This window comes from Triticum dicoccoides, chromosome 2B, assembly GCF_002162155.2.
Source record: "Triticum dicoccoides isolate Atlit2015 ecotype Zavitan chromosome 2B, WEW_v2.0, whole genome shotgun sequence".
NCBI classification, from domain to species: Eukaryota; Viridiplantae; Streptophyta; class Magnoliopsida; order Poales; family Poaceae; genus Triticum; species Triticum dicoccoides.
The window spans coordinates 799,122,983-799,145,845 of record NC_041383.1 but is presented as its reverse complement, the minus strand read 5'-3'; the positions used below and the strand labels follow the sequence as shown (position 1 = coordinate 799,145,845).

The following is a 22,863-nucleotide window of genomic DNA, read 5'->3' as shown; positions in this document are numbered from 1 at the left end:
TTTCAGCTTATTCACAGTACGAGTCTGGTTAAGTTGAGCTAGTCTGGTAACCAAAGCAACATTGACAACCAAGAGAATTCAGTTATTTTAACAATTTCGAAATTGAGACAACATTGATAAATGTGTAAAAGATATATACATAAATTAACCAGTCTGTTTATTCCATCCAAGTGCTAAACTAGCGCACCTGGTACAATCAATAGATGTGTCGCTGTGTATCCAGAACACACCGGATAGCTAAGTTAGCAAGGATCCTATACTTGGTCCACAGGCTAATGCAATTTTTTTTTTGAAAAGGAGGTCAACCCCCGGCCTCTGCATCGGATAGATGCATGCGGCCACACAGGCTAATGCAATACCTGTATGAACAATAACAAGAACAAAAGCAGCCAACTTTGCCTGTGAATTATACAGATGAACAGAAAGCAACGTCCAAGAGAAGAACAAGTCTAAATTGCCGCGAATTACAGCTTTATTACACAGTAATAATGCTTGCTTAACAACCACAAGTCTTAAACTGCCGAGGACCCCCAGCTAGGTCTACAGCACAAGAAGCAAATAACACCATAACGGTGTGGGTAGGGATAACCAGTTGGCGAAGCCAAATTGCGAATAGTTCAGAAGAAAAAACTGCACAAACAACACATATGAAAGAGGTAATGAACCAAGCCAGACCAGCTTCCAGCAAGCAGAATGGCAGAACAGAGTGATCACTCGTATAACACTGCAATCTTGATCTGATCTGTTTCTGAGCGGCTCCTGTTCACTTTCTTTAGTTGCTCCGCTGCACGGACCAATGCACAGTTACCTTTCTTACCTTCAATTACCACCTCTTTAAGACTTGCCAAATGCTTCATGCCTTTGACTCTCTTGGTTTGTCTTCGCAGAAATCTCACGTGGAGTTTCTCGAGCTTTGTCATTGAACTTCTTTGAAATATGAGAACTCCCATACCTTCCAGATCGAAGTTCAAGTACATGTCCTTGAGCGCCGGAAAGCTGTGGGAAGCTTTTACAACCAGTGCTCTTTCTGTGTAGACGTACGCCTCCAAGTTCAAGTACTTCAGCTTGGGCAGCTTACATATTGGGTTGAAAAGTTTGTCATCACCAAAGTATGTCCAAGCAATGGAAAGCTCAACGAGATCATTCAGTGACCCAACCCAATCAGGCAATTTGTCAATGTGGGAGCCGATCCTAAGATACTGGAGGAACCGCGGCGGTGACTTGACATCATGTAAAAAGTTCAATGACTTCTCTTGATGACCACGGTTACTGATGTCAGAGATGTTGAGCCACCTGAGGGAATATAACTTGCTCAGGGACTCTGCCAGCATTTGGTTAGCATCCTCATTAGGAGGATCGCTGAGGACGGCCATACGTAACTCTCTCAACTGTTGTAGTTGACCGAGCTCTTTGGCAGCATTAGAATCACAACCAAACACTATTTCATTCACCGTCCGTAGTGCCTTCATCCTACGCAGGCCCCTGCGGGCAGTCCAACACTTCGTGAAAATGTTAACCTTGTTGTTGATTAGCAGGTGTTCCAGTTTTTGTAGCATTGACACAGTCTCTGGTAGATCTTCAAGGTACGTCTGACGTACATCAAGTGACTCCAGATTCGCTAGCTCACCGACTTCTGGAGGCATCCTATTGATACTTGTACCTTTCAAGCTCAAAAACCTTAGTAAGTACATCCGGCAAACTTGTTTCAAATGCTTTGTTTCTATGCCCGTGCAGTCTTCCAGGTCAAGTACCCTAAGCAGGGTGAACTCGCCCAGCCGATCAAGCAACTTTGTGTGATCTTCGTGCCGAAACATGCTCAGTGATCGGACATGATCCATCTTCATCTCCTCGATGCTATTCATCCTACTATCCCACGCTGCAGTTGTGTTCCATGGAGAATCCTCTGCCTCTTCTCCGCCGTGGATGGATAGGCGGCGAATCCTATCATACGACATCCCTTCATGCGGACCACCTACCAGGCTAACAAAGTTACACTCCAAGGATTTTGACACGAGGACCTCGAGCATCATGTCGTGTACCCGACACATCTCCACCCTCCCATCGTAGAAGGTGACTACTTCACCGGACCGATCAATCATGCTTCTGCTCACCAACTCCTTGTAGTATGCTTCTGCAACCTCCATCAAGGTCAAACCCCGGACCTCAGTAACTAATCCTTCAGCGACCCATCTTTTCAGGAGACGATCCTTAGCAATGGCATAATCCTCTGGGAAAATACTGAGGTACATCATGCAGACCTTGAGGTAATGATGTAGGTGGTTATAGCTGAGAGTAACTATGTCTCTCATCCCTTCAAGGGTATGGTGGCTTTCCATGTGAGACCCAATCGATTTGCGAATTCTTTCCCACATATCTTGGCCCTCGGACTGTTTATGGCTTGCCAAGAGGCCGGCAATGCTAATAATGGCCATTGGTAGCCCACCGCATTTTTTCAAAATTTTGTCCATTTCAGGTTTCAGGCCCTCGGGGCAAGAGGCATCCATTGGACCAAATACTCTGCTGAGGAACAACTTCTTAGAGTCTTCCAAAATCAGGGGCTCCATCAAATAAATGCAGTCTTCATCAACACTTCTAGCTTCACTACATGATGTGGCCACGGTCTCTAACCGAGTGGTCACAATGATTCTGCTTCCCTTGTTGTTCTCTGGCAACTTGGATTTGATTGCATCCCATGTTGGTATTGTCCATACATCATCGATCACAATGAGGTACCTAGTTTTGCAAACAGAATTCCTTATTAATTAGGACGCGTGAAAAGCAATATCTACCTTCATTATGACTATATCTTGCTTAATGACAGAAACATGGTAGCTTAAGGGCATCTACAAAGATGTGATATCGATTTTGTTTTCAAGAAATAAGATAATGGGTGTTAAAACATTTTTGTTTTCTACCGTAGTAATTACACAGCTGCATAACATTATTAAGATGCTCCTTTTTCTCAACTAGTACAGCGAGTACAACCACTTGTATTTAGCACATATTAATTAGACTACATAGTTTCATAATACAAAATTGCACCATATTACAATGATACTTCATCCAGCACCAATACCTTGTTGTCTCTTCTATATTTTAGATGAATTGAGATGGAGAACAAATGCTGCATATATTTCTGGATAGGTCAAAGATAAAACTTTAGTCATCGGATGATCTTTGGAAGCGAATAATGATTCTTCTTTCCATTGAGAATGTATTTTTTTCATGTGATTGCCAAGCTGAAACCCAAAACTCGTTTTAAAACATAGGAAGGAAAACTATTTAGAAATATAAAATTAAAAATTTGCTTTCTACACTCCAAAAGCATTACCTAAAATCTTTTATAAATCAAACAAATACAGTGCTATACTAAATCGCAAATTCTTTGTACATTTTTCACTTTTCTATAGTTTGTTAGGAGAAATAATCTCAAGTCACTACTAATCGATGTGTGTCTTTTGGTCGTGCACCAAGTCCACCAAACAGAACATATTTCTATTGTACACAAGGGGGATGTCGGTGAGTAAGGATACCTAGTCCAAGGAGGGTACCCTATGGGAGTCCGTAGACCGAATCATCCGAAAGAGAACTCTTGAGTCACGCACCTTCTGTACCCAAGTAGGCACTCAGAGGATAAGGAAGGGTATGCTATGTCGGGATCTGGCTATTATAGGATATGTGTTCTCCATATTAATACCGGAATCAGTGATCATACCGTATCCCCCGAAGATAGCTACCACAACTGGCATCCATCTACCTATATGAGAGACATATGGACCTCCGCCGTGGGATCATCAACTTCAGAGGCAACCTACGTTTAAGCTAGCTCTTCATAAATTACATCTACACCATTGTAATGTACTCATTGATCTATAAACCCCAGTAGGGAGGACGTAGGTCTAGAAACCACCCAGTGGCCTGAATTTGGGTAAACCCACCACATCACTGTTATCATCATTGAGATTCCTTCGAGCACCACACATCCCTCTGCTATCTTCCATGGTTCGGGGTTAATCATGGGATTGTTGGTGTATTAATCACCAATGTTTCACGATCACTGTGGTGCCTGAGCTTATAGCATCGATGACAATGACTATGACTTCCCCGACGCTTCCCTCCATCGTTTGCCTAGAGCAGGGCTTCTAATTCGACTTGAACTCTGCTGCAGAAAATGACATGCAACAGCTCCCCGAGGGCCTTGCCATCCTTGATTTGGGGAAGAGTATTAACCTTGTATCCCCTATTGAGCTCTTCTATGGCCCAAATGAACCTTTCTCCGGCAAGGCCTTTGAACCAAAAATGGTCAAAGCTAGAAAAAAGGGGGGAGAGTGGCAAGAAGAACTTGACGCAGTTGCTAAGTAAGCAACGCCGTCGAACACACATTCCACGACGTGTGGAGGCGGCGGTTGCGCCACCAAGGTTGAGTTTTCCAAGCAGCTGAACGATGAAGCCTTCGACGATGTTGTGATGAAAATGATCTAGACTTGAAGGAGAGTGCGAGGAGGCTTGCCCTCGCTAGGGTTCATATAGATAAAAAAAATCAGTGAAAGCGCTTGGAATCTGGCGGAGGAAACTTCTTCCGCCCCGTCGGGCCTAACCTATTCATTTTCCAGGTTGCCCGCCCTTGACGATTGGAAAGGATGCTGATGCAGGGGTCGTGGTTATTTAGGAGTTGGTCGGTGTTGTTAAGTCCATATGATGACTTTAGTACTATGGAAGATGTGAGCATAGTGCATATGCCAGCTCAGCTATAATTCCGGTTTTTCAAAAAGGATCTTGCCAAAAAACTTCTAAGAAATGCAAGGAAAATTCTAGAGATGAGGTTGAATGAAAATTCATGTGGAGATTACGTTCGCGTCCTTCATGATGGGTGGCAACCTAACAAAGTGGGTTAGCATAGTCCGTGGTAAAGGGTGACAAGTGTTCTTTGCTAGATGCAAGAAGTTGGCTCGATTCAGTAAAGTGTGTGTTCTGGTCGGCCAAGACTACAAAGATGGGTGCAGGTGTTCACGAGGACAAGGGTCTCAAGTATGGTGACTGGTTATAGGTTGAACCTCCAAACAAAGCTAGAACTGATGGCGGTTCCTACTCGGCGAGCCATGGAAATCCGGATACTTAACAGAGGTGCATATGTGAGTAAGATTCCGGGTGCAAATAATGAAGTGGTAGATCATGTGACAACTCATACATCGCATAGTCCAAGGAAAATTGATGTGACAGATTATAGAGTGAAGACTGAATAAATCAGCTCATATCCAAGGTATAAATCTAGATTGGGTGTGAAATGTTTCACTCAACAAAGGGTATTGACTTTGATGAAATATCTTCTCCAGTGTTCAAGATGTCTTCAATCTGAATTGTGCTTGGCATGGCTGCTACCATGGACATGGAAATTGAGCAAGTTCATGTGATGTCAACATTCTTACATGGTTACACACACACACACACACACACACGCACACACACACACACACACACACACACACACACACACACACACACACAAACATCATGTGTGTGTGTGTGTGTTTCCATGGTTGTGGTCGAGGAGCACTTAGCTTGCAAATTGAAGAAGTGTTTGCATGACTTGAAGTAAGCTCCTCGACAGTGGTACAAGAAGTTGGGGTCTTTTATGACCGAGCTTGATTCCCATAAAGCACAACCTAATCATTGTGTATTTATGGAGGGGTACGTCGAGGGTGGTTTTATTACTCTCTTGCTATATGTTCATGACATGTTGATTGTTGGAAATGACACAAAGATGATTGCTCTCCTTAAGAAGGCCGAGCAGCGAGTAAATCATTTGACGTGAATGATTCGGGACTAGCTAAGCAAATATTTGGCATGAAGATCAAGGGAGTTGTTCCCGCTCTCACATGGAAGATACAATGAGAAAGTACTTGAAAGGTTCAATACGAAGGATGCAAAACTTATGAACTCTCTGCTTGCAATGTATCACAGATTAACTGCTACAAAATGTCCTACAAGCAAGAAGGGGAAATAATAAATGAATAAAATACCAGACCAATTTGCAGTGGGCACTTTAATGTAGGCCATAATGTGAACTTGGTTTGATATTGCTAGTTGGAGTTGTTAGCCGGTTCGTGACAAAGCCATGTAAAACTTATAGCAAAGCAATGAAGTGAATTCTTGGGTATCTCAAAGGAACTTCTATGTCATGTTTATGCTTTGGAAGTAGTGATCCCACATTGCAAGGCTTTACAAATGCAGATTATGCTAGTGACATTGATTGTAGGAAGTCCACCTTTGGATACCCGATGACTTATGTAGAGGAGACTTGTCATGGCAATCAAGATTGCGGAAATATGTTTCTATGTCAACTAGAAAAATCTAAGTATATAGTTGCAGTTGATGGTTTGTATTGATGAAGAACTTCTTGCAAGAGCTTGATGTGAAGCAAGATAAGGATGTTCTATTTTGCGATGGTCAAAGTGCTATTCACCTTGCAAAAAATTCAAGTAATCACTCTCGATCCAAGTGCATTGATGTGAGGTACTATTGGACGCGAGATGTTGTGAACTCGAAGTTGCTATAACTTGAGAAGATCCATACCGACAAGAATGATTTTGATATGATGAACAATATATTGCAAGGTAGTGGGCATGGCTGTGCCCCTCTCATGAGTCAGAGGGTAGAATTCTTGGGATATCCTACTGATGAGGGTTGTGGGGGTTATGGCCAATTGACGATTTTAGGCAACTCAAAACTATGCAAGAGCCAACTACCCATTAAGGTTATTACCTAGCGTCATTTTGAATTTTATATGGATGGGAAGGGGGGTGTCTAGCCTCCCCTCCAACAGCCACCAAGCAGAGGTAGGATTCTGAGTTTTAGCCTCCAGTCTATAAGAGAAGAGAAAAGCGAGAGAGAATGGGAAGGAGAGAAAGATTGAAGGTAGGATTTTTCCGTCAAGCAAAGGGATCTAACCCCCATGGTCATGAAGTTCAGATCCACCACCTTGTCTCCTTCAGGTTGCGGTTCCGTTATCCTTTGGTGAAATTGTTCTAATCCCTAGCTGTAACCCAAAATCTTGTTCTTGCTAACCATGATGTAGAGATCTTGATGTATGATTGCATCTAGTGGTACCTACAGAAGAACTTTTATACCCACCATTTGATAATGGCGGAAGAAGATTTGGGTGGCTTCGTCCATAGTTGTTGTCCCAATTTGGGGGCTTTTCATGTTAAAAATCTGATGTCAATATGCTAATGTTAAGATAGGGGTGTTGCGAGAACTATTTCCACAATATATGTTGTTGCATATGATTTCTTCCATGGTGAGCAATGATCCTTAAATTATGACGTGAAGTGATGCTAGGATTAAGTTGTTTCCTTTGTAGTTTTAGACCATAAATATTTGATAATTCTCAATAAGGATTCTCGATGGTGTGGAACAATTGAAAAGATCGGTAACATTTAGGTTTATGTGGGCCATTCTGAGTTCGACTTTTCATTGATTACAATGGTTCTTCCCATAAATCCAAAATTCAGAATGCATTTGATTCAGACTTTAATTCAATTTCATTCACCACCTCAATAATTGAAATTTATTAGTACCACAGTAAACATCAATTTCAACATGAATTTATAAAATGGATTTCAAGAAGGAATACAATGATTCTCTGGTAAATTACGAGCTCATGATCCTCTTGGTAAACTACGAGCTCTTCCATATTAAACATCGGTTGTCATGACTTCTGCGGCCATGTGGTCGGCGAATGTTTCAGTGTCCTCGATGCGAGGTAAGGCCACATTCTTGAAGGATGACGTGAGTGTGGCGACCATTTTTGTGGTGGTGGCAATCGACATGCAGTCCAAGTACTCAAGAGCGGAGCGGAGGGCCGACGACTGATTTAGCCTTAAGGTGTGCCTCATCCTTGACCCACTCCGAGTACTCCCACCCCTCTCCCAGAACTCTCTCTCTCAGCATGTCCCTCTTTGATCTCATCAGGGAAAGTTCCACAAGGAGGGCGCGACTGTGACATGGTCGACATGGGTGGCGGTGACAGGGATGAGGGGACACATGGGACGGGGTTGCGGCAGGCGATTAGGGTGTGTGTGGCAAAGATGGGAATGGGGTTGGATAGGGTCTGGGTAGTGGCACCGGCGAAGGGGCCGATGGCCGATTGCGTATGATGGCTGCTACATATAAATGCCCCTAGCCTTAGATATGGAGTCTAGCCTCAAGTATGGAGGCTAGCGGGCTGGATATGGAGCGCGTTTCATAACTTAGGCAGGCCGAGGGACGGATGATGACTTTGCTAGAGCGGCCTTTTTTGGGGAAAAACTTCCAATCTATTCATTTTTAACCATGGCAGTTAACGAACAGAAGAAATAATAAAAATAGCAGACCACCTAGCGACGACATAGTGCCTTTCTGACCAAAATTATCATACTAAATGTCATTATGTTGATCGATCGATATGGGGACCATGCTAGAGTTGCTCCTCCAATGAATAAAGTTGTCGTTACAACGTCATTTTTGTTACAAACCACAAAAGCTGTTACTTCCTCAAAGGAAATAATTTTAATAAATAAAAAAATAATTTTAATAAAACAATATAATATTGTCCAAGAAGTAAGAAGGCCTGCTAAAGGTATCTTTCACACATATGGTGCCTATGCACTTGCCTGGCACACCCTGTCTAGGGTGCACTATGGGGTCTGCTCGCACAAGTGCGGGATGTTATTTTTGCTTAGTACTAGGTACGTGCCCGTGCGTTGCCACGGGGCCAAATACTTTTTATCTCAATAAATTTGCTTCACCGGGTCATGCAAGGTAAATAAATTAATATGATTAAGCGATGTACGGGAAGGTGCCGTAAAATATGGCATTAAAGCAGCATGCTTGGAAGGTGCAGTCTGTATGGTGTGGTGAAAAAACCGACTAGATGATGAAAAATTGGTGAAGAGACACGGTGAGGGCGGAGGGGGGACCGGTTAACAAAGAGTTTTGCCTTATAGGAAAAGAAACGACTACTTATTTTTGAGCTCTTTTATGGTACCCTGCAATGAATATGAGCCGTCTATTCTTGGAATGGAAGGGAGGTGATCGATCTCTACTGCTCAACTGGGCCACTACCATCGCAAGCAGTACCGGTGACATTGGATGTTCCGTGTGCAGGACTATACTTGCTGTGAGGGTAATTTCGGGAGACAGAAAAATTAGCCGGCCTCCCGACCAAGAGAACCCGTTCGTTCTCTTCCCCTTTTCCGCTCCGCCGCATGCATGCACCTGCTGGCTAGGATTCCGGCGGCCGCCTCGTCGCCTTTACACTGTCGAACGTGTTCGTCGACCGCAGCACGCACTCACGGCCCACATCGTCTTCCTTGACGAGGCTTCCTCTCCCTCCCGCCATGCTGGTGGACCGAGCGCTCAGTGGTACGGCACAGTTGAACGAGCTCGTGGACCGAGCAACCTCGCTACCCCGTTGGGCGCCGACTAGGAAAATGAGACGTAGTGTTTCAGAAGCTACCAATCGACGGACTCCACCGATCAACCAAAATACAGCATCACCATCGACCAGGGGGTTGAGTGATTAATCACCATACCAAAGCCCGAGAAGGTGGGAGACGTTGCAATCTGTACTATATTTTTCTTTTGGGATGTGGCACGTACTGTACCGACTAGGACATGGACAAGTGAGGGCGATGCGTGTGCCCTTCTGGGAGGCGCGGCCAGAGGTGCGAGGAAGCGGCGGCTAGGTCGACGGGCGTCCAACGATCCAGGTCAAGCACTCGCGGAGGGTGGTGGCGGGAGCGCGTTGGAAAACAGGGATGCGGCGGTGAGTCCAACGACGGCGGAGCCGGTCGGCCACGTCAAGTTGGCGGCGGCACGCGGGTAGAGCAATGGCCGACGGCTCAACCAGGGCGAACAGAACGGCCGATTTCTGATTGGCTGGCGTAATCTTGGAAAACGGGAAAATGACTAGAACTACTCTTGCGAAATCAACTGCGGATGATTGTATACTGCTACCTCCCATCTTTAGCAGTTTACCGTCCGGGATGGTCCTCGCTCGCCGACGTGCTATTGTCACCGCTCCCCTAACGAAGCCGGCTGGGCCTTATCAATGACAGCCGGGAAGTATTTGTGCACATGCCCCTAAGAACCAATTTCCTGGTGCCGTAGTCGTCGCCGTTGAACCCTTGGATAGATTCAAGATCCGAAGCAACTGACACCAAATCTAGCCGGTCGCACACATAAAAGAGAAACGGTAACCTTTTGTCGTCCCAGGGAGGCAACATGATTTCACAGGAGCTCTGTTGACTACATTCATGGATGAGCTCAAGGATCAGAGGATCAGAACCCGGAAGACAAACTCAAAGAAGAAGTGTCATCACCTGCAAGGACTAAAATCTCTAACCTAAACTACTAGCTGGAGTGAAGGCATCGGACTTCCGCTCCTTGCAACCGGCCGACGAAGCAGCAAACAGAGGGGAGATGAATCCACAAGCTCGCCGGTAAAGTCTGGAGGGGAGGGTTTGTCCTAGCCGCCGAGGGGAAGGGGAGAAAACGCTTGGAGAAAAAAGTCAAGAGGACTATCTTAGGTATCCTTCATATATTCATAGTGTCATGTCAGGAGGTAAGACAATAAATTCTCAGTAAATTTAGGAACCCATCACTCCCTCCCATGGTTTAACTATTCACATGCATGCAGTGAAAGATAATCACACTCTTAACTATTTTCTCCCTCAGGACTCACTCAAATTTCTCTAATTTGCATGTGCCCTCCAGACACTAATTAACCCGGTAAACGCGAAGACAAGCTGACTTTCAACAGACATTAATTTTTGGCAAATTTTAACATGGTCTCTCTTAAGCCCCCCGCCCCCCTCTTTTTCGATAGAGTCAATTACACGGCTGGTGCTAGAAGTTGGCGTAAACGGTTACTTTAGTGTTAGAACTTGCGGCATACATTGAACTGGTGCAAAAACTTGGCTCGGACGTGCAAATACAGTGCTAATCATATTTCTATACACCGGTGACACTGACGGGTCATGCCAGCATGGTATCAGGCCCACTGTCAGTGACCCCATGGTGGAGTTGTGGCATGTGGCATGTGGCATGCTCCTTTTGCGATAAACCCCTTTGATTTTTATTTTTCAATTTTTTACGGAAAGGCCCCTGTAGGTGTAAACTAATTGTATGTGTGGCTTCGGGTGGGTTTCATCTGTGAGCTAACGTCACAAAATTTATCAGAATTTTAAAAACAGGTCGCCCAGCATTCTAACTGGAGACATCAGGATAACCCACGTGCCTAGCTAGCCAACAAACTCACATAACAATTCATGTCCTATTAGGATAGTGACCATTTATATCTTTTAGCTAAATGATACGAGCTCCAGAATTTTATTCAAAAAAAAAAGATAGGGCAGAGGGGTTTCAACCTAGCGACCTGATAGATACCATACCAGCAGGAAGAACTACCAATACAACCACTGTCTCGGCTTAGCTAGAATGGATTTTTAGCATCTATGTCTACGACAGATCGCCCGCTGGACAAAACCAGACTACAGTTCGAGCGACGGATTTTAAACGTATTATTTTTTATTTTCATTTTTCCAAATTTGTAAAGAATATGTAAATTATAATTACAATTATAGTTGTAAATATGTTTTTATTTGAGAATCCATAGGCTGCTAGCACACTAGGCTCATATTTTTTCCATACATATAGTTATATTTGTTTTAAATACATTTTTTTATAAAACACATAGACTTTATTAAAATGCATGAACAGTTTGAAAACACCATAAAAAGTTAAAGCATGAACACTATTATATAAAATAATTATTAAAACCTTTTTATTTTCGAACTTATATGATCAATTTTTCTAAATATATCTTCTAAAATTAATTTAAATGCACACACTTATTAAAATTATACAAATAATTCATAATTTAATTTGATGGATTTTCTAAATTAATACGTGAATAATTTTAGTATATTTTATTGTATATTATTTATATTGTAATTTATATTTAAGAAAATCAAAAATGAAAGAAACTAACAGAAATTGCAGCCCACGGGCAGGTTCTGCTATAGACAAAAAAACTACAACAATTCTACATAGGCATGAGATTCCATAAGTTGGAGTGCCACGCCTTCCTTTTTTTACACGGGTCGCTGGTTACAAACCCGTAACTGGATTGAAATTCTTAATTTATGTTATTTAGTGTGAAGATATAAACCTCACATATGCTTGTGTGTAATCAACTCAACTCTAGGCTGGGTGCTAGCCATGCGTGCGTGGTTGACCGAGGTCTATACGTGACAGGGGCCTTTTAGGACAAAAAACAAAATAAAATAAAAATATAGTTGTTTCTTGAAAAAAAGGGGGGAAAAACAGGCGTTTCTTGAAAGAAAAAAAGGCCACAGGCCCATCTTCACCATACAGTCACTGACATCATATGTTGTCATGCCCCGTCAGCATTACACGTTCAAGTCAAGTTTTTGCACCACTTCAATGTATGCCGCAAGTTCTAGTACTAAAGTGACCGTTTACGCCAAGTTCTAGCATCACCGGTGTAATTGACTCTTTTATATATGAGGTAAGAAGGTAAGAGTTAATCAGGCCACTAATTAATGAGATCAATGGCTCAGATCTATTTTATATAGAAAAAATGAGACCAATCCAAGGGCTAACCCTCGTTGGCATTTTTTCATAGGAGAAACTCCACGAGCACCGCGTCTCCAAGCCGGGACTCGAACTCGGGCGGGCTGGCAGCAACCCCAGCTGCCTAGCCAACGGGTCGATGCCCCGTCCTCGCTCAGATCTATTTTATACTCTTACCTCTCATGTGAAAGGAGGAGGTAAGAGGGATCATGTTAAAATTGCTCTTAATTTTTCTCTTGATACCTGTAATTTACATTTATGGCCTTGTACAAGTAAATGAATGGAGTATCATTTATAGTCAGATTAGGGTGCTTTATTCTATATGCCGTTATATCTAGACCCCACCAAATGAGAGTGGCTAACATTTCGTTCCATCTGAAAACTTTTCGAGACCAATCTTAACAGACTCAGACTGATAGATTCAAATGAAAAAGAATACAGAGAAACTAATAAATATATAGAGATATACTGTACGTCCTATATACGAGATAGTTTGTGCGTAGTGTTTTATACTTACCTCATGTCCTCGAGAACCTCCTTGAGCTTGTCGGTAAGCTTGTCTACACGCATGCTGTCGATGTCATCGTCCGGTGGATCTTGTTCATCGTCGTCGTCGTCGATGCCTATCTTTCGTGGCTTGACGATTTGAAGAAGTATGCGCTTCAGTAATCCCTCCAAATCTTTCGTGTCGCGGAACGCCTGGGACACAGACACTTGAGCTTGGCCTTGGAAGTCGGCCTCCAACTGCCGGCACACCTCCATCGCCAGCGTAGTCTTCCCGAGCCCGCCGAATCCCACGACGGAGAAAACCTTGAGCGTCATGTCATTGTCAGTCACCGCCTTCACCTTGGCGGCCAGTCTGGTAGCCTTCTCCGTGATGCCGACTAGATGGTCAGGGTCGTTTGGCACCTGCCTGAGCGCATGGCCGAGCACAGGCGTGGAAGCGGAAGGAGAAGTAGAGCGGCTCAGCACCTCACGGCTGAGCCCGTAACGTTCCTGGCGCTCGCTGATCACGACAGCACGGGCGCGGAGTGCCTTGATCTCCAAAGCAAGCTGGCGGCGAGAAGAAAGCGTACCCAGCATGTGTTTCGACCATACGAGGAAGCGGTCTCTGGACCGGCACCGGATGCGGAAGATGTAGAGGTGCACGCAGTCCTCGGCGTCATAGGCGAGCTCGCGCACCTGCTTCATCCACACCCGGATGAAGTGGTCCACGGCGCCCTCTTCTGCTTCGGAGAGCATGCGGAGGATGGCTTTCATGGTTTCCAGCTCGTCGCTGAGCTCAGCCACCTGGGCACTCACGCCGCGGAGCTGCCGGTACTCCCTACCCACCAGCTGCCCGACGATGGACACAAGCTGGGCGGTCGTTCCTTCCATTCTCCCGCTCTCTTGATTATCGACTCTGTGGGGAGGGTGGATGGCTGGATAGGAGATGCAGAGTTTTGTGCTGCTCTTCGCGATTTGCAGATGCTTTATCATGACTGAGAAGGTAGAAAAGAAAGAAAAGACGAGTCCTTGGCTGACAGAGCATTGGAGCAACTTCAATGGGGAGACCCATTTCGTTCGCTGGCGTCCGTTTGGATCAGCGCGGACACAAAAGTCGGCCCAATGCGCCGACTCAAATAGACGCGCGTCCGCTTGGCGGCTTGCGGACCCATTCCCGGCCCATTTTTGAGCCGGATTTGCGTTGGCTTGGACCCGAGGCGGACGCGCGCGCCTTCTCCTCCCCGGGCCCGCTGGTCGATGGCAGCCTTCACCATTTCCCTTCAATCCCCCCAAAAATCCTCCCGCCCGCGCCCGCTCCCGGCCCACCCACGCCATGGACGACGACCTCGACGCCGCCGGCCTCGCCTCCCTCGCCTCGTCCCGGCATACCGGCCGCCCCCTTCGGCAAAGGCAAGCCTCGCGCCCCCCGCAAGACCACCACGCCGAAGCCGAAGAAGGTGCTGACGCCCGAACAGCGGGAAAGGAGTCGGCCAAGAGGAAGGACCGGGGGCACGCGGCGGGCGTGAGGGATTAGGGATGAAAATGAAGGGGAAACTTTTCGTTTTTCCGGAGGAAAAATAGAAATGAAGAGGAAATATCAAAATGGAAATGGAATTTTGCAAAATGGAAGTGGAAATGAAATTTTTTATGCGAAAACGGCCGGTGTAACATGCATGGAAACGGAACTTTCCATTTCTGTGAATATGAAATTTCTGTTTTTATATAAACTTATAGCTGCTTTGTAACCCAACCACCAAAGAAAACACAATGACACAATTAGTAGAATGGATCTTAGGTCCAACTTCTACTACAACACATGTAATCAGCTTGACCCTATACGCAATTGTCCATTACTACTACAATACTATGCTAAGCTGTTAACATAATGATATTATCTTATAGCCATGTTAACAACTCATTAAATTTGTTTGCTTTTGTGTGTATTTCTCTATGATTCAAAGTGTTTTTAAGTTCCGATCAACGCCTTCCATTCTCCCGCTCTCTTGATTATCGACTCTGTGGGGAGGGTGGATGGCTGGATCGGAGATGCAGAGTTTTGTGCTACTCTTCGCGATTTGCAGATGCTTTATCAAGACTGAGAAGATAGAAAAGAAAGAAAAGACGAGTCCTTGGCTGACAGAGCATTAGAGCAACTCCAATGGGGCGCCCCATTTCGTCCGCTGGCGTCCGTTTGGATCAACGCGGACACAAAAGTCGGTCCAACGCGCCGACCTAAACGGACGCGCGTCCGTTTGGCGTCCGCTTGACGACCCATTCCCGTCCCATTTTTGAGCGGATTTGCATCGGCGCGGACACGAGGTCGATGCGCGCGCGCCTTCTCCTTCCTCGGGCCCGCTAGTCGGTGGCAGCCGCCACCATTTCCCTTCATTCCCCCCAAAACCCTCCCGTCCGTGCGCGCTCCCGTCCCACCCTGCCATGGACGATGACCTCGACGCCTCCGCCGGCCTCGCCTCCTCGCCTCGTCCGGCATGCCGGCCACCCCCTTCGGCAAAGGCAAGCCTCGCGCCCCCCGCAAGACCGCCGCGCCCAAGCCGAAGAAGGTGCTGATGCCCGAACATCGGGCAAAGGAGTCGGCCAAGAGGAAGGACTAGAGGAATGCGGCGGACGCGAGGCCGTCGCCGCCGCCGCGCAGCAGGAGGTCACCAACGCCCGCGTCGCGCCGGCAACGAGGGAGGCGCTCTATATGCTAGGGTTAAACCCTGGCCAGCACGGCCTCGTCAACGCCACCGTGGCCGCGGCTAGCACTGGCTCATCCGCCTTCCCTTGGACGGTGCTGCCCGACTCGCCCCGCGCGTCGGCTTGCACCCCAGTGTCCGGATTCCACGTCTACCTGCAGGCCTCCCACCTCTCCAGAGAGTGCTCGCCCGAGGTGAGCGTGGTCGTGCCTTCCACGCCCGCGCCTGCGCCCATCGACCTCAATGCCACACTGGTGGCCGGTGGCTCGTCAACCGGAGGAGCACAAGGAAACGCGCGCGGCAGACGCCAGCCGACGTGCTGGCGGGCGCACACAACCTGTTCGACGGAATGCCGGCCGCCAGCGACGGTGACTACATGCAGAACATGATCTTCGGGGCTGGTGCGCAGGCCGCTGGCTTCGATCCCGACGAGACACAAAGCCAGGATGACCGAGGGGCGTTCACGCCGTCCGCTGGCTACAATGAAGATCAGGCGGCCTTCATGCGTGATCAGGTCGGCCTGGACCTGGACGGCTTTCCTCTCGACCATGAGTTTCTGGAGGACTACGGGCTAGAGGAAGAGGACGAGTGCGACATTGAAGGGGAGCCTTTGTTCGAGGACGAGCTCGCCAACCAAGCCGCCGGGGCGACGCCGAAGCGCAAGAGCAAGCAGACCAAGGCATACAAGGCGGCCCAGGACAAGCTTCTTTGCGAGTGTTGGATAGACATTGGGCAAGACCCCAAGATGGGCGCCGAACAAAAGCATTCACCTTTTTGGATTCGTGTCCACCGTAAGGTCCATGAGCGCAAGAAGTTTCCGCCGTACCAAATAGTAAGCGTGCGCGGGTGGGTGTCCAGTTCGAAGCGATGGAGGGTGATCCAACAAGAGTGCAACAAGTTTTGTGCCAATCTTGAGAGCGTCAAGGCCCGCCCCGTGAGCGGCATCGGCATGCAAGACATGGTATGCTAGCAAGCCGCCCTTTTTCTGTCATCAAGTTTATGATTGCGTGTTTGTTTGCATACCATTTTGCCAATATGCTTGCATGAAATACATTTGTAGGCATTTCAAGCTTTGGAGGCACTCAAGGTCCAACTCAATGGCAAGTGCTTCAACCTCTCCCATTGCTTTAGGGTCATCAAAGACGAGGAAAAGTTTAAGGCGCAATATGCTGCCCTCAAGTTGCATGGTGGGAAGCAAGCTATGGAGGAGGTTGGGGACGGCGAGAAGGCTCGGCCGTGGGGGAAGACCAACTCCAAGAAGGAGGACAAGCGAGATGCGGCATTGATCGCCTTGATCGCAACCGTGGAGGGCATATCACCAAGAAGGACTCAAGGGAGGAGAAGCGCCAGCAAGAAAGCGAAGAACAAATGAATGCCTTCATGGAGATCCAAAGGAGGGGGCTTAAGATGGACGCGGAGAAGCAAACAAGAATGCTTGATATGGAGGCGGAGAAGCAAGCCAAGATGCTAGAGATCGAGGCCACCAACGCCAAGACCAAGGCGAAAGAAGTGGCTCTCGCGAGCATGATGACCGGGGTGGAGATCATGAAGGTGGATCTCAACACTGTGTCGCCAAGGAAGAGGCCGTGGTTTGAGAAGATGCAAGGAGGCGGCTATCCCGGTTTCATCTCTTGGTTCAAACAAACGGTAATTTCTATTAGACAATTTCATTTCATTCACTAATTTGTGCGTAATGCAACAATCCTTTCATATTAAACTTGTAGGATAATTCAGAGTCTATGGACGCCGAATTGAAACAAGTCGCTAATAGTTTTGACTATAAGGTCCGTTCATTTGACAAATACGACATCAACGGGTATCGCTTTCGTACCTATGGCAAAGAGCTATCTATGGCCGACCGAAATTCTACAAATTGTTGTGTATCTGCTATCGGCGAAGGAGGTACCGAGTATTATAGGAGAGTTGAAGCAATTTATGAACTTCTATTCTATGGTGAAAACCCACCGAATGTCGTAGTCTTCAAAAGTTATTGGTTTCAGCCGAAGGAGACTAGAAGGACTCATAAACATATAGGGCTAGTTGAAATCAACCAAAGCACCCATTTAGATGTTCCTGATGTCTATATTACGGATGCGACCCAAGTATTCTATCTACCGTGGGCCTGCCAAACTAATCCAAATCTGAAAGGTTGGGATGTCGTTTATGAAGTGCCGCCACGTGCTAGACTATCTCCCCCAAAGGAAGAGGATTATGAACCTCACATTAACCCAGACACATATGAAGGAGAATTCTTCCAAGAGACACGTCTTTCCAAAAAGTGTTTCAAGAACCGCTATACTTCACCCCAAAACATTGAAGTAGACAGCGACAGTGAATCCCACATCACCCCAGAGGAGGAACAAGAAGAGCCGGAACAAAAAGAGGTTACTGTTGCGGATGACCTGTCAATGCTTGACCGATTACGTCAAGGTGGCCTTCCACATGTTGATGCCACTGAACCCTATGAGCCCGTCATTGATTATAGTGATGATGATGATTATGCATTTATTGATGATACTGATCGAGATTATTAGTAGTGTGAGGTATTCAATTTTTTTATGTTGTACTTGATGATGATACACTTAAGTGATATACATATTATTATTCATGTCGGTATTTTTTTATATTGTACTAATTTCGTTTACTCTTTGTCATGGCAGGTGTTGAAAGATGGAAGGGGAGCCGACTGAGGCCAAGGACAAACGTGCCGAAATTGAAGGTGTGCCACGCCATCAAGGTAGCTCCAGCTTATATCAGTTCGGGCGGAACTGGGTATGTGGTTTGCTTCATGATTAATGCAATTCAATCATCATGCTAGCTTGAGCCCTTTAGTTACTAATTTACTTTGTTTCTCTCTTTCAGGCATGCTACAATAAGACGGATAAGGTGCAGGGGTACGACCTGCATGCCATGGCCCACACTGCCTCTTACAAGCAAGTCAAGGGAAAGGCGAGGAAAGGGGAGGACTTTAACCCGAGCCAGATTCCCATTGATCCAGAGCAGGTGATGATATCTGGTGGCGGGAGGTCCCGTGGCTCCATAGCCATTGATCCAGAGATTGCTCCTGAGACCACGGTGAGTTTAATTTGAATGGACGTTACTTGCTAGTCTTAACATTTGAGTGTCATCATGCTAACGAAACATTGGAAATGATCTTTGGTGCAGCGTAGCTCCAGACAAGCATCACACGATCCTTCTCCAGCTACTGGCACGAGCAAGCCCGCTCCTACACCTCCATGATCACAGTAAGTTTCTCTAGTTTTTTTGCTTAACAAATGCATAAAGACCTAGACTTAGCTTTATTTCCTCCAATATGCTTACCTTAATGACCTAGAGTTAGCTTCTTTTCCTCCAAAATGACTTAATAAGCTTACTGACCTCCAAAACAATCCATACTTAGCTTTGTTTCCTCCAAAATGACCTAAGTTAGTTATAATATGCTTAGTTAACTAGGTTTGCTCCAAAATGATCCATTTTACCTAAGTTAGCTCTAAAATGACCCATTTTCCTTTAGTTAGCTCATAAATGATTCATTTTACACAAGTTAGCTTTAAAATGACCCACTTTACCTAGATTATTTCCAAAGTGATCCATTTTACCAACGTTAGCTCTAAAATGATCCATTTTACCTACGTTAGCTCCAAAATGACCGATTTTACCTTCGTTAGCTCCAAAATGACACATTTTACCTACGTTAGCTCCAAAATGACCCATCTTACCTACGTTAGCTCTAAAATGATGCATTTTACCTAAGTTAGCTCATAAACGATCCATTTCACCTAAGTTACCTCACAAACGATGGCGTGCTTCTTCTTCTAGTCACCTTTTCCTAACTTTCTTATTTGCCATTTTGCAGATTTCATTCACTTCTTGGAAGCTAGCTTGCTATGATGGAGTGCTTGTTTTTTATTTCATTCTCTTCTAGTATTCTCCTAGCTTGCTACGATGGAACTTGCTATCTTGATGAAACTTTGCATTGTAATATGTATGTGCAACTTCCTAATGGTTGCAACTTATGTGTATGTGCAACTTGCTATGTATGAATGGATGGAACTATATATGTGTGTACGATGAAATTTATGTGCTGGATATGTCATATGTTTGCTGTTAAATAGCCCTGTGAAATATATCTATATATGTCATTTATATTTGCTGTGAAAATTGTTGGATTTAAAAAAAACAGAAAAAGAGCCAATATGCAGGCTCTTTGCTGTCTGCCACCGACTGCAACGGGCTCTTTGCCAACAGCCGCGGACGACAAAGAAGACACGTGGCAGCCAACTGTGCTTCCTGGGAGCTGACCCATTTGGTCAGTTTGCCTACAGTGGCAGACGATAAAGAGTAAACAATTTTGCCGTCAGCGGCGGACGGCAAAGGCCTGCCGTGTAGTGACGTCTAGCTGACATCATCGGCGGACGGCAAAGGCAGGACAAATTTTGCCGTCAGCGACGGACGGCAAAGGCCTGCCGTTAGCCACCTAACGGACTAACAGTGCAATTTTTGCCGTCTGCTTTCTTTGCCGTCCGCTGCTGATGGCAACGGCCCCTTTGCCGTCAGCCACCAAATGCGGACGGCAAGGTAGCTCTTTACCGGACCTTACTTTGCCGGAGCCTGTTGCCGTCCGTGGCAGACGGCAATGACCTTTGCCGTCCGCCGTGGCAGAAGGCAAAGTAGCCGATTCCTGTAGTGCATGATGTTGAAAAGCAGATTCTTCATAATGCCAACAACTTCTTCTTCTTCTTCTTCAGAGTTGTGGCCCTTAATTGGACTGAGGGTTTTCGTCAGAATGCGATAGACTGTTCTTGGCACATATAGCAAATCCTTGAAGAGAAAATTGGTCCTTGGAGCTTGGCCAGCCTTCAAAGGCTTCATCAGCACTTGCATCAGATGATTTTGCAATTCAGGTTCCTCATAGAGTTTCAGAGCGCCTTCAGTGGGAGGACTGACTGGGACGGCATGAAGAAATTCAGAGGCCAGAGCTTTGTGATGAGTGTTTTCTGTCATCCAGTCCAGAACCCATGAATTCACATCATCAACATTGCCTGTGAGATGCAAAGTGGCATAGAACTGAAGAATAAGCTCTTCATTCCCATTATAGATGTCGATGCAGAAATTGAGCAGACCAACGTCATGAAGAACACTGAGGATTAGGGTGAAACACGGCATATCCACATGAGGAAGATGCTCATGGTCAAACACTTTATCCTGTCAAACAACAATGAGGAATGGAAGTTCATCTGATAGGCAGTCCAAAAACGCTTGCGGCAAAGTCGAGCAGAGTCATATGGATTGAAATCAAAGAAGAAATGATGCTCAGCAAAGAAGTCATCAGCCTTGAACTTCTACTTCTTGGTGTGAGGATTTTGTGGCTTGGCTGAAGATTGTACTTTCTAGGTCTATTTCTCTATGGTTTTGCTTCTTATTCGATTCTGTCTTCTGTGGATTCTTAATTTGATTCTATCTTGTGTGGATTTTCAAAGCAGACATGAGAATTATCCTTTGTGTTTAGCATGCCTTTTTTACTGGTGAAAAAATACATTACATATATTTGAATTTTAGTTAAGTAAATGAGTACGAGTAAAATAAATTCAAACATGAAGGAAAGCTTTGTCGTTTCATCGATTAAACAGAAGGCTATCCAGTAAATCATGGAAAACCAAGAAAACCATAGCAAACGGGTCAAGCCCACTCTAGAACACACTAAATACAAAAGGGTTGTACCCACTCTGACAGTGTGCTGAGTGCCACAACAAACGCCAACCAAACACACACTAGCTTTTTTTAGGGGACTTGCTCTGCGGAACAACCAAAAACACACTAGTCAGGGGACTCGCTCTGCTGAACAAGCCGCTCTTCCATCACTTTAAGAAAGAAAGTCACGGCGTACTCTCCCGCAGTGTTGAAGAGACAAGCATTCCATATGTCTGCAACAGCAATAGTTCCAACCTACAAGACACGAGGTCCATGTCACTGAAGCTGCAAAGCTCTCGGTGCCGCCTCCTCAACATCTATTGCTCAAATGAACCTTGCACACTCAACCAGTATCACTGGGGTCGTGCCCCAGATGCCACTCCAGATGCGTGCGTTACACGTGCACGCTTACTATAGTAACCTAACAGAACTAGAAAGGAAAAATCAAAAAGATAAAACAAAACCCTAAAAAAAAGATAAAACAAAACAGAAAGGCAACAGAAGAAAACGAACGAACAACCAAAGCAGGGAACGGGCAGCACGCTCTGCCGCGAAATAGGGTTCGCCGACGGAGCGAGCGCTAGGGTCCGCCCACTTTCCCCAGCCGTCTCTCCGTCGCCCCCTACAAACAGAGGCGGCAGAGACGATGTTGCTCGACCGTCGCGCCAAGGGGCTCCTCTGCATCCCCGAATTCTCCACCGACCCACAGTGCCAGGTTAATTTGTTGCCGAACCCCATCTCTTAGCATTTCTTCCTGCTTTGTAGATAACGAAAGAAAAACAACGACTCCCAACTCTCGCGCGTGCAATGAGGCAACAATTTCTTGAAATAGCCGTCTCAATCGCAGAATAAAAGACATGGTCGTTGCCAGTTGACTTGCACATGCTGGCTAAATAACATTGAAAAGGGACGGTAAACTTCTCACTGGAGCTGGAGCGTGCTTGTAATCGTGATCGTCAAACTGGACAAGAAAGTAGTACATGTAGGAAGAATCAGGTTGCTGAGCTGAGGCCATGACGCGCATCAAGACTATCAAGGTGATGGCAAGACAAGATCCGCCGAGTCGTTGAAGCTTTTTGGAGTCTTTTAGAGGGAGTTCTATGTTAGCTAGGTCTTCAGCGTTGGATGCTTTGGTTGGTTGTAATGTTGCCTTCGCGATGAACCTTCAGTTTCGTTTGGATGGCAGTCGTGGACCGAACGTTTCCTTTTGCTTTAGCTAAGATGTAACTTGTTGAACCTCGTGCCTGTGGGTTTTATTGATTTATAAAGCCGGACGCTTCTAACGTCTTCGTTCCAAAAAGGAAGAATCAGATTCCGCGATTATTTACGGGGTTCAGAAAAAGCAGAGGATGTA

General features: G+C 45.9%; 2 protein-coding genes across 2 annotated transcripts; both read right to left on the bottom strand.

Annotated features, from left to right (window-relative positions):
* Window positions 1-710: 710 nt before the first annotated feature.
* Window positions 711-2,468, bottom strand: LOC119368859 (disease resistance protein Pik-2-like). The gene is made up of 2 exons (XM_037633994.1): window positions 1,432-2,468; window positions 711-1,326 (listed from the first exon to the last, which is right to left on the bottom strand). Exons 1-2 carry the CDS (start codon window positions 2,466-2,468, stop codon window positions 711-713), a joined length of 1,653 nt encoding a protein of 550 aa, XP_037489891.1.
* Window positions 2,469-13,149: 10,681 nt separating this feature from the next.
* On the bottom strand, window positions 13,150-14,013 carry LOC119361486 (disease resistance protein PIK6-NP-like). The gene has a single exon (XM_037626668.1). It carries the CDS (start codon window positions 14,011-14,013, stop codon window positions 13,150-13,152), a length of 864 nt encoding a protein of 287 aa, XP_037482565.1.
* Window positions 14,014-22,863: the final 8,850 nt, after the last annotated feature.